At 43.6% G+C, this 12,746-nt stretch overlaps 1 protein-coding gene and 1 long non-coding RNA gene across 4 annotated transcripts in view; one reads left to right on the top strand and one right to left on the bottom strand.

Moving 5' to 3' along the window:
- Positions 1-507: 507 nt before the first annotated feature.
- pcdh18a (protocadherin 18a) lies at positions 508-8,576 on the bottom strand. 2 transcript variants are annotated; one of them, XM_061769951.1, is made up of 4 exons: positions 5,789-8,576; positions 5,177-5,232; positions 4,511-4,683; positions 508-2,065 (listed from the first exon to the last, which is right to left on the bottom strand). In XM_061769951.1, the coding sequence occupies exons 1-4, from the start codon at positions 8,261-8,263 to the stop codon at positions 1,248-1,250; spliced, it is 3,522 nt and encodes a 1,173-aa protein (XP_061625935.1). In that variant the 5' UTR covers positions 8,264-8,576; the 3' UTR covers positions 508-1,247. The 2 variants fall into 2 exon arrangements, with proteins under 2 accessions (XP_061625935.1, XP_061625934.1); XM_061769950.1 differs by having other exon boundaries at positions 5,177-5,265.
- LOC133476494 (uncharacterized) overlaps positions 7,785-12,746 on the top strand; it is a 125,885-nt gene continuing 120,923 nt past the window's right edge. For both annotated transcript variants that reach the window (XR_009788065.1, XR_009788066.1), the window contains exon 1: positions 7,785-7,934. This is a non-coding gene — a long non-coding RNA (uncharacterized LOC133476494). The remainder of the gene's footprint in view (positions 7,935-12,746) is intronic.

Genomic DNA, 12,746 nt, shown 5'->3' on the forward strand with positions numbered 1-12,746 from the left:
AGGAATAGACCTAAAATAATATTTAAAAAAATATACGTCTATTAGTGGAGTCATGTTTATGGATTGTTGTAAAATCTGTTTTTGGACGCTGTTAAAATGCGTAACTATGGTGCAGTTCAGATGGTGGACGTTAGGAGGCGCTAAGAGACATCCATCCATTCTCTATCACGCTTATCCGCTTTAGAGTCACGGGGTGCTGGAGCCTATCCCAGCTGACTTCGGGCGAAAGGCGGACTACACCCTGAAATGGTCGCCAGTCAGTCACAGGGCACAGACACAACCACTCGCACTCACATTCACATTCACACCTTCACTGAGTGGGAACTGAACCCAAGCATGCCTGCACCGAAGTCAGGCCAATGTACCACTGCACTGCACCATCAGTTACTCGTGCTGAGAGTCAAAGGGGCAAAATGAAGCTCAGAGAGAAAATTAAAGTCAAGTCAAATTAGTGGAATTCGAAAGTGAAACAGTTCAGATTTACTAAAATAAAACACTCGGCCAATATCACATTATTCTTCCACTTTATTTGTCTTGGTCATAAGGACACTATACAAAACCAAATTTCAACATGGAACTGCATTGGAATGTGATTTGGTGAAATGTTACTCACAAATATTCAGTAAAAAATTAAATACAATTGTTTTATAAAAGTAACAAACAAAAACAAAGAGAAACACGCTGAACATTAAGACATGCAGTCACAATATAAAAAAATAGACATTTGTTTTCTTTTTTCTGTACAAACAAACATGGAGACATATAAATATATAGAAATACAAAAGGGTGTATTTTTAAAATACAAAGGTCAATTTTTACAGTTACATTCCATGATAACAAAAGATGAGACATAGCACAATATTCAAGTGAAGCAGTCTTTTCTCACAGACACTGCACATTTGTTGTACACTTTTAAGATTAGATCACGTAACAGTTGGTTTCTCCCGTTAGCATCTGTAAACATTACAAATGATGATGGAGACTTAATTGATGGATTCTCCCTCAAAATCACCCACAAACACGACAAAAATTGTGGAGTATGTTCTTTTAGTTTCTCTTATGAGGTCATTGTGCCACTCCGTTACAGTGCAGTGTTTTTCTCTTCAAGTCTCTCAACTCCGAGTGGTGAGAGGATATTTGGTAAAACAAACAAGACAGCATTACAATGAGCACAAAGCATCTATCGTATTGATTATGTATGTTTGCAAATTGAATTATGTTAAGAGTGTGGTCAACTGAATCACTCTCTAGTTCTGCCTGACGTCCTGCAGTAGTTGATTTATCTCGTGGACCAGCTCGCTAGCATCCATACCACTTTCCTGGCGGTTATCGCCACGTTTGCCACCCTGGTGACCCTGATAGAAAACACCATCAAATTCATCTTCTTCATAGTTCTCCGGAATCTCTTCCATGGCAGGGAGCCATTTGAGGTGTGGTGGCTGTCCATTGGTGGAGGTGGAGGATGAGGGAGTGGCCGGCGAAACATGGTTGCTGCCCACAGATCCACTTCCTGGATTTAGATAGTGGGTATTGGCAGCCCACGCGGCCACACCTGGTGGGTAAGCGGGACCCTTCCCGCCTGGTAACAAGCCTCTACGGTTATCCTGAGGAACAGCATTGTTGCTATGGTTACCAGAAATGTTGCCACCGCGTCCTCTGTCTTTCTCACCGGCTGCTGATGATGAGTTTGGGCTTGTTTCGGTGCACTCACTGTACGAGTCCATATTCGGGGGTAGGAGCCGCTGGAATACGCTGTTCATCTCTGCGAGTAAGGAGGCAGGCCCTCCTGCAGGTGGACACACCTCACTTCCTCCGGCACCAGAAACTCTTGTCGGCCCCGCATCCTCACTGCCAGGCTCCTTGCCAAATGTGGAGAAACTCTTGAGCTGCTCTGACTCCTCCGAGGACTGGTCGTCATCAATTTGGGGTTGCTGGGAAGACTCTTCCCCTGGGATGTACATGTTGTTGCGGTAGTCTGAGGAGGATGTGGGTGAGGAGAGAGGGGGCATCCAGCACTGGTCAGAGTGTCCCAGGATCCGGCATTCATCCGTGCACAGTCTCATTGCTAGAGGAACAAAAACAACAAGCATCAGGAGCTTGTCCAACAAAAAGAAAACAATGTCCTTATGACACTTATTACACGTAGAAAAGCAGAATATTTCATATGTAAATGCTCATTCCAAAATAAGTAAAGTCGGATGAATCAGAAGCTTCATAGTGAGAGGCTGTCTTATTTAATACATGTCGTAAATTCTCAAGTGGAAAAAGGGAACATAAGTTATTGAGAAGAAGCAAAAATTACACAGAGCGTGTTTTTGGGTTATTTATTTTTTTGCACGAAAAGCAGACATTTTGGAATATTAATGAATGAGGCCTGTTCATTATTTCACAAAGTGGTTCCATCTTATTCTTAAACCACAGTTTGGTAATGTTTCTCTGACGCCCTCCATACTTGTATTCGTGCGCGCAGATTGGTGTTATTTACAGGCTACAGTAAGAATACTTTGTTAGATAAGAAAACCACTAGATTTTGATAACTACATGATCAATCAGAATCACAATCAGAATCATCTTTATTTTGCCAAGTATATCCAAAAAACACACAGGGAATTTGTCTCCGGTAGGTGGAGCCACTCTAGTACGACAACAGACAGTCAATTAACAGAGAACACTTTTGAGACATAAAGACATTGGGAAAAAGAATCACTGAGCAATAAAGGGTTGCGAGTTATCTGCATTTTTTATTTGTATTGTATTTATTTGTTTGACAATTGTGCAAAAAGATGCAGAGTCATTTAGCACTCAGAGCAGTTTGAATGACTTATATAGCAATAGTCCGGTGCAATGATCATTGTGCAAAGGGCGCCGAAACTTCAAGGGATGTATGCAGTTTAAAGTGACTAGAAGTGCGATAATCTGGGACAATGTTGATTGTGCAAATGGTGCATATACTCCTCAGTCAGTGTGCAAGTGGTGCAGATGCTACTCTGGCATGAGTGGCCAGTATTGGTTAACATTGCTAGATTCCACCCATCTGACATCAAGGGTGGCTGATAAATTCATATCTGACTGCTCTTCCTGTCATACCACCAACATCCTGGACATAATCAAAGGAGGCAGGGATTGTGTTGCTTTGTCATCTACCATTACTGAACATTTTAACAAATTAAATATATTGAAGAGAAACCAAGATACTGTAATCCTAAGCATTTCTTCCCTTTTTTTTATTTTTTTTTTTACATATTACCATAAAAAAATAGAGGAGCGGTGTTAGGGAACAGGAAGCACTTAAAGAACACATTGACAAACCCTGTCCACCACTCCTCCCTTTATACATCACAATTAAGATGGAAAATACATGTACAGCAAAAAGACGTGGGGAAGCTTTCCGGGTTGAAGAGTGTGAGAGAGGGACAGAGTGACAGAGAGAGAGAATAACATAATTCTAAAAGCAATTACTGTGAATTCTCCTCAGTTCAGACATGAAAGTGCAACACTGTCACTCAACAGAGGGAAAAAAGAGAAAGGAAAGAAAATGGAGGAATGGGGAAAAAACAGCACCCTGAGACGCATACCGATGAGTGACAGGCGACTCATCTCTGCTCCGGGGAGGATTTTACAGACACGACTCGGGGGGTAGATAACGCACACACATACACACACACATACAGAGTGACACAAACAGCCCGGCACACTGTAACCTCTCTCAGTGTGATAACGAGCGTGGAAATAGGGTCTGTGTGGGAAAATGAGTGGAGCACAATGGGATTGTGTTTTCACCTTGCTGGATGGCTGTATAAGCAGGTGTATGGACTATTAGTCGGCTCATGTCTGACCTGTCCATAGTGGGAACATTTGTCAGGCAGGATGTGCACAAAATTGCTAGGAGCAGTGCAGAGGAAACAGTTCAATTCACTTCACTTCCACAATAATATTGCCGCTCCCAAAGGAGGTTTGTTCTTTTTCTTCTGTGGCTTTTGTGTACAACTTGATGATGGATATTATGGATAGTTATTCTTCCAGTTATGTCATATTTTTTTCAATCATATTTTTTATGGCAGGCAATACATCTCTGTCACATCTTAAATGAAATCTACTTTGCACGGTCAAAAGTTGTCAATTCATGCATAGATTCATCCAGATCTGATGCAGATTGCCTGTGGCAGCAATTTAAATTCAATATGGAAAATCCCATTTCAGATGTTCATAGCTCTCTACCTTGCTATATTTATGGATTGCTTTAAGACTACATTCTACTTCTGTTCTGGTCTTGCGTTTGAAAACCAAAAACAAATCAAAAACATATTTCGCCTTTCTCTGTGTCTGCTATTTCCAAAAGATATATAACAATGTCTTTATAACTTTTGCATGATGAAATTAATTGGTGTGATTGTGCGAGGAGAGTGAGAGGGCGTTCAAGGTGTGTGACTCGGCAGAACAGAGCCAAATGGACAAGACATACGGCTGAGGGAAATGATCGGAATCCATGTGCCACATCACGGTAGCTAACCTGGATGGAGGCGGTGGTGCATTTCGAGATGTATCAGGTCAGAAAAGCCTTCCCCCAGCAGCAACCTGTCCACAGGGGATTCTCTCCCCATTTCGCAATCACTGTCCCCCGCCTCGCTGTCCCCACGTCCACTGTCCTTCAGGCTGAACTTGTCCATGTCTTGTAATGCATACCTAGATGGAAGCATTACAAAAAGCGTAAGTTAAACGCATGGAGAATAAAGTGAATGGATGTTATGTTGTTTTACGAAACATGTCTGCAGGCCATTGTTCAAAACGCATTTCTGCAAACTGTTAAATCTCTATCTAAGCTTGTTCCATGTGTACTTCATGCAATTAGCTCTGATAAATAAATATATGACAACAGCTATCAGACATTGATAAGTCTATCAAATGAAGTGATAAGCAGGACAAAGCAGTAATATTTTCATACTCCAAATTGTTTTCAAGGGGAGACAAGAAATAGTTGGGACATTCTGACAAATGAGCTAAATACTTTGGAAAGTGAATGGCATTGGTATGCATGTTGACATTTGGAATATGGAAAAATAAGACAAATTACACAACAGGTTGTTGAACATGTCGCACAAATGTAAATTAAAGACAACAAAGTGGTTTTTAAAATGTAAATAAAAATATATTGGCGGTGTTGGGGCCGAGGGATTACCTGTAGCTGCGAGAGTATTTGTTGCCACGGAAACTGGGTCTGGGTTGGTACTGGCCCTGATGGAGCATGGACAGAAGCTGTGAGACTTGCTGTATCCAAAAATAACAAAACAAAATAAAACAAATAAACAAAAAAAATAGGGGAAAAATGAAAAGGGTTGGGGTGGAAAAGGGAATAACAGATGGTAAATAAAGGAGATAAAGAGAGAGACAAGACAGAAGACAAAAACATGGATGAGTAAACAAAATGGATGATGGAGAGGCTGCTCAATATGGATGAGACAAAATGGATGGTGTTAAAACAAAAAGGGGGGGGCTGATCGTGGGTTTGTGAACCCGGGTGAATTCGGAGACACATGACTGAGGGTGAACCATGGTTATCATGAATTGGGACCAGATGCAAACAAAGTAAAGACAAAGACATGGCTGTAATTATCAACACACTTGATGAGAGTTATTTTACAACTACAAGGAAATTCTACCACAGACAGAGCTGTGTGTGTGTGTGTGTGTGTCTGCGTGCGTGTGTGCGTGCGTGTGTGTGTGTGCACGCGTGTGTATGCGCATGCGTGTGCGTGTGTGTGTGCGCGTGTGCATGCGCATGCAAACTCACCTCCACCTGTGGAGTTGTATGTGCCAGCTCCAGGGCAAAGCTCTCTGGAATGTGATTGGATGAGATGGTCACCAGGCTGTTAAGGGATTGGCGACTGTGGTGATTCTGCCTGCTCCCCATCTGGGCTCGGTCCATGGGGGGTGTAGCCGAAGGTGAACGGTGATGGGATCTGATTGGCAGGGTACCGTTCACAGTGGGAACCAGGGTGATGTCTCCTTTGTGGATCTGCCGTGAGGGCTTCCTGGGGTGGTGCTGGTGGGTGGACTCGGCGACCCGGCAGTTGTAGGACTGCCTGGTCTCTTTCTTCTCTCTGTTGCAGTGTGCGGCAAACACCACCATGATTACCAGCAGCACGGCGCAGATGGCCCCCAGGGAGATGATGATAATCAGCGACGCATCAAGTGGAGACTCCCCTTGGTCCATCACCTGGACGTGATTCTCCATATTCTCATAGAGGTTGATCCTTACAACTGCTTTGGCACTGAGGCTCTCACTTCCCTGATCCCTCACCACAACAGTTAACTCAGCATGCTCATGAGGGAAGTTCTCCAGACTGGCGTTGGCATGAATTTCACACGTTCTTGGATCAATAATGAAGAAGCCCTCTTCATTGCCACTGACGATGGAGCAAACAAGCTCTGAATTCATCCCTGTATCACGGTCAGTTGCCCTGACCACAGTCACAAGATGTCCAGCTTCAGTGAACTTTGACACTGGTACATCAGCACTAAAGTTCCACAGCTGAGGGACCACAATCACCGGAGGATTGTCATTCTCATCCAGGATGTTCAGAACAACGGTGGCATTGCTGTGCAGCGGTGCCTTTCCTGCATCTTTGGCTTGCACAATAAAGGAGATCCGACTCACATCCTCCCTGTCAAATGTCCGCAGTGCATAGATTGCACCATTAGAGGGGTCAATGGTCACATAAGTGGAAATGGAGCTCCCTTGGATTGATGTCTCCGGGATGGAATAGATCACCTGTCCATTAACATCCAGATCTGGGTCTGTTGCCATTATGGAGGTCAAATATGCCCCTGGAGCATTGTTCTCTGATTTAAAGATTTCAAACTGTCCCTTCTCAAATTGTGGCGGGTTGTCGTTTTCATCAGTTACGTGCACAGTGAAGTGTTTGACTGTGGAGAGGCTAGGAGTCCCTCGGTCCTCGGCCACCACAGTCAGACTGAACTCTGACCTCTTCTCTCGGTCCAGAGACACGTTAGTCAGAATCATGTAGTTGTTTTCATATGTTTTCTGCAGTTTGAAATAACCTTGACCGTGAAGCTTACACTCCACCTCTCCATTCAAACCGGAGTCCAAGTCCTCCACCCTCACTAAAGCTACAAATGTGTCCAGTGGAGCGGCCTCTGATATATAAGCTGCATCCCCATTGCCCTGTGAGGACATAATATTGATGCTAATGTCTGGTTTGTTGTCATTGACGTCTACCACCTTGACCAGGATCTTGCAGTGAGCTGGCATAGAGTTGGGACCCATATCTTGCGCTTGCACGTCAATGTCATAGGAGTTAGCAGTCTCATAGTCTACGCGAGCGATGAGGGTCAGGTGACCATTGTCAGGGTTCATTTTAAACGTCTCCATGATTTTGGGGGCCACGTGACTGCTGAATGAATAAACGATTTTGGCATTCGTCCCGTCATCCGCGTCAGTGGCGTTTAAGTCAATTAACAGCGTTCCGACAGGTGCATTTTCGGGAAGATTGATCACGTACGAGGACTTATCAAAGATCGGGCTGTTGTCGTTTGAGTCTGCGACGTTGATTTTAAGCAGGGTGGTTCCGGTTCGAGATAGAATACCCCTATCAAAGGCCGTGAACTGAAGTTCATAACTGGAGCGCACCTCCCGATCCAGCTCTCGGAGTACCACCAGCTCAGCATATTTTGCCCCGTCGGTTCTGGACTGTATTTCAATCTGAAAGAAATTGTTGGGCTCTAAGGCATAGCTGTACAGGGAGTTTTCGCCCACGTCCGGGTCCGTGGCGCTGTCCAGCGGAATGCGCGCTCCCACAGACGCGCTCTCGGATATTTCGATCGGGATGACGGCACGGGCGAACTGTGGCGCGTTGTCGTTGATGTCAAGCACGTCCACCTCCACGTGAAACAGCTGCAGGTGCTCCGTGGGCAACGTAAGTACGTCGAATTGGATCGAGCAGTTGAGATTCTTTTCACAAAGTTTTTCTCTATCAATTCTGGACTTGATGCTTATTTCTCCGTCCTGCTCGCCTACCGTGAGAAAGGATGAACTTCCTCTTTGCATGGCTCGGAAGCGCAGCGACACTGAACTCGGAAGTTTCGCCAGAACATCCGCGACATCATCTTTTAAACGAGCAATAACCGTGCCGACCTTCTGTTCCTCGTAAATCTCATATCGCAGTGTCTTACCGGAGGCGTCAAGCGTTGACAGCACGAAAACGAAGAAAACCCCCCACATTCTCAGCTGAAGGAGTGCGGCCATTATGTCCTTTTGTGGTCCAAATCAAGCAAAAACAAGCTCCAAAATGTCGCAGAGGTCAATTCCAGATTTGATTTAGGCAACTGGATGGGATGGTTCCCGTTGCATTGCTTCTCTTCAGACCAGAAAACATTCATATGCAATACTGGCTGAGTTGCACCGATTTCAATGAAAATACCCGTAGTCTGCTGTCAAACAGATCTGTTGCGCACATCGAGTTGTGCTATTGAAGAGTGCGCTCTCTCTCTCTCTCTCTCTCTCTCTCTCTCTCGCTCTCCCTCTCCCTCTCTCTCAGTCTGAGGCGTCTTTGCACTGAGACTCACTCAAAATAAGCCGCCTCCAATGGCTCTACATTAGCTTCTTATTCATTCAGATACTGGCTAGGGGCCACACAAACTGGCAAGGGAGATGAAAGAGGGGAGGGGGAAACCCCGCCTTGCGGGGGTCCACTTTCTCCACATTTCACAGCAACCGTGACCCCCCCCCCACCTCCCACCACCAACACCACCACCATTGACAAGCAATAAACCAAACCTGCAGAAGAAAACATTCATTCACAGTTCTCATGCACTGTGACGTTTTCACTATACTATAAAACCACAGGAGGGTCTAAGAATTCTCGCATTGGGATTGTTCCCCCTTAGACAGTTTGGCGGCACAAGTCTCAATTCTCAGAGGAAAAAGTCAAACATGGGCAACTCAATCAATACCAAAACCATTCGTCCTCATGGATGGGAAACCTTCTGGCTTTGCTCAGCCATAAGCAGCTGTCGCCCAACTCCTGCGTGAAAGACACATGAAGTCCTGATAAATGTGAACTGTGTCTCACTGTACATTATTACTGAGTTTTCCCTTCTGAAGTTGGCCCTCTCTCACTCCGTGCTCTTTGTTGTTGGGGTTTAGAACACCATTATACTTTTTTTTTCCACATCACCTATGCTTGTGTGAGAGTGCAACCAGCTAAGCTGTGTGGCGAATCGTATTAAAGAGGCATCGAATGGATACATTTCAATATTGGGTCACGCTTTGGAACACTTCTCGTCTCGTGCAAAACTCTATTCATCATCACTCCAAACTCCCCTACAGGATGGATGTTTGATGATTGATACAACACAATGAAAGAAAAAAACCACACCATTTAGGGTTGTTTTGCATCCCCATTGTCCAATTCATGTAAATGCGCATGCATGCTCTTATGAGGGGAGATGGGGTGAGAGAGCTTTAACGAATGTACGCAACCCCGTGCATTCTGGATACCATCTGGCGGGGTTGGTTTGGCACCAGAACCCAGCGATTACAATCGACTAAAGAAGACTTGAACGGAGCCGAGAACCCGCACACAAATGTGAGGAAATGAGTTGTCATGAAGGATTGTAAAATACCAAACGGTCAATCCAGATTTTGCTCATACACACGTTTGCAGAGCATTTATGTGCCTCAAAGGCCCATTTAGATGAAAATTTATTTTGGACTTCAGTTGACATGACTAAAATCCTCATATTTAAACAAAACGATAAAGATGAGAAATTCAAAACTCTGGAAAGAAATACAAGAACAGGAGCGATGCTTAAACTCCGTGAAGAGGTAATTATCCATAAAGACACAAATCGGTGACTTTGCTAAGCAATTTAATGATTTATCACCAGCTGCCACCTTTAGAGATTTCAACACTTAAACATGTTAACGTAGTTTTTTTTTTTACATTTATATGTCCATTAGGCCTACTGTCTTAAAGCGCCATAGTTTAGTACCGCATAGGCGTTTGTAGCACCCCTTAAATCACCGGTGTCAAACTGGTGGCCCGGGGGCCAGATCCGGCCCGCCACATAATTTTATCTGGCCTGCGAAAGCAAATCAAAATTGCTCATTGTGTTCTGGTGTAATAACATGGACATATATGCAAGCATTTTTTTCTTTCCAATCTCCATTTGAAAAGAAATGTAATAGTTGATAAACATGTTTTTATAGGCTTCTGATTTCAAAACTGGTTATTCATTAACGTGTTTTGTATAGTGTATATAATTATATGATGTAATCTTTCATTTATATGGGTTCACAGTCGTAACGGCCCTCCGAGGAAAGTCATAACTACGATGTGGCCCATGACATCGAGTTTGACACCCCTGCCTTAAATGAATCCCAGCACCGCTAAAATTTAAGGGATCAAGAAAAACAACATTTCTAAACTGTGTCTTTTTTAAACACCCTACAAATGTGTAAACCCACAGTACTTAGTTGTAACGTAATATTTTAGCAACAATACAGCTACCCCGTCCCGCCCATTGCCTCAAAAATGGTTTGCTCCTGCGTTTATATCCTATTTTTGGGGTTCCTGAAACACCCCTAGAATGAATACCAGCACCCCTAAACCTTTGATCCGAGAATCGCCCCCTAGCAGGTATCTCTGTGACACAAACTAGTAACCTAATGCCTTCAATTGTCCCCACACACAAAAACAAACAAACAAACAAACAAACCAACAAAAAACTTAAGTTCAACACTGACTGTCTATTCATCACCAGAGCTACGTCTGTCTGCATAATATTAGCATTCGTTCTCGTTTATAGACATTATTCAGCATAGTGGGCTTGGTATTTAAACAGGTTTGATGCGGGCGCATAGAATTTCCATGGCTCAAAATGCTCACAATGCTGTAATGCAATTACTCTTTGCGTCCCAGAGAAACTAATCACATTTGGGGAACAAAGTCAGCTCTTGGGTTTTTATGGAAGAAGAAGGGGCCAAAAGAAAGAGACAGAGTTAGAGGGGGAAGGGGTCTTAAACAGTGTGCAGAATAAAACAATTAATGTATAGAGGGGCGCATCATCTAAGTAAAAAGCAGATGGAGGCTTAATACGTTTAGGCACGCTGCATAACCAGAGGAGCCGAATAAACACAACGCATTTGATGCTTTGGAACAGCAATAATTGGGTTAAACATATTCATCCTCTGCAGCAGGTGCAGGGATGTTATACCAAGTGCGTTTTTGGAACTTAACTTCAATTTAGGAGGATATTTATTGGGACAGTCTAAAATGCTTAACGTAAAAAAGCATAACATTTCGAAGTGTCCGAAAGCTGCGATCAGTCATCACAAAAATTCATGTACATGGACATCATGTCAACATGCACAAAATCCGGAATATTGGGGTTATCGTTCTGATATTCTCAGAGGTTGAAGTGGGCCCGAGTAGAGATGTCCACATACATTTAGGTGACGATTGATGCAAGTTTTCGGAAGCGACGTTAAGCTTTTTTACATTTACTTAAAGCGTTTTAGACTGTCCCCAATGAGATCAGATATATTCGGAAATGCAAATAAAAAGCACAAACAAACAACAGCAGGATACTCTGTTCTGCAAGTGTTGTCAAAGGCCTCTAAATTCCCTACCTTGTAATCTTAAAGTGATAACGTCTGTCGCTAACACTATGGTGATTTTTGTGCTGGAACGCCCCTTTCCCTCCCCCCAAACAGAGACCCTCCACCCCAGTCCAGATTTCAAGAGGAATGCTTGTGTGTGCGTGATGCTGGTGCTTTGCTTGTAAAGGCACGCGAGCATCTGTCGCCTCGTCTGCCCATTCATTGTCATGTATTCAATTAGCGGCAATTTTGTGGATTCCTTTTCCAAAGGGGCGGAGTAGCCACTGAGACATTGTGAGTTGGCTTTCACTTGCGTTAATGGGAGAAGTTGGCAGCACCCCCTTCCCCAACCCACGTCGAACACACACTCATACACATACACACACCCACATACTGCAGTGATTGTTATTCATCAGAGCATGGTGCCTCTCCCCCTCATCTTCACTTTCATTGGGGGTCCATTGAGCTTTATTACTTTATGACTCGTTGGCCACCATTGTGAGTGAATGTGCTTTCAGACGTGAAAAAGTGCACAACCTTGTTTTTGTTCACAGTGCACACTCTGAGCGCAACATATTGCAAGCGATGTCAACAGTTGGTTGACAAATTTATAGCCCAGGCAGAACTAAGAGTCAAAGAAAGAATGTGTCTGGTCACCTTTGAAGTGGGTCGCATTACTGTATGTGTTCTGCTTGTCCCTCAGCACCACACCCAGTGAAAAGAACAGCCTGTTATTGCTTTTTTTACAGACTTTACTGGCTATGCTAGTTTGAGAGCTGTATAAAATATTCATACCTTTCCTCTGCAACACCAGAGCAAATGTGCTTTAACTTCTGGTATGGAAATACCATACACCATTTAAATTACCTTGGACTGTTTTGTATCGTATTCTATCCTGTTTTATTTTATTCTATTCTTTTTGTTTGGCTGATAAAGACTGGAGGTTGTGGAATTCATGTAAAATAGTGGAAAATATAATTAACTCGTTTTCCTTATAGTATATCTGACTGACTATAGTTACAAAGGAAAAGTTTTAGCATTGAAGCTTGTTCACCTTTTAGCCAAACCTAAATAAAACACATCTATACTCCTACTGTGTAAAATAACTGGTCTGTTCCGCTATACT

Source organism: Phyllopteryx taeniolatus, chromosome 4 (assembly GCF_024500385.1).
Source record: "Phyllopteryx taeniolatus isolate TA_2022b chromosome 4, UOR_Ptae_1.2, whole genome shotgun sequence".
Classification (NCBI taxonomy): Eukaryota; Metazoa; Chordata; class Actinopteri; order Syngnathiformes; family Syngnathidae; genus Phyllopteryx; species Phyllopteryx taeniolatus.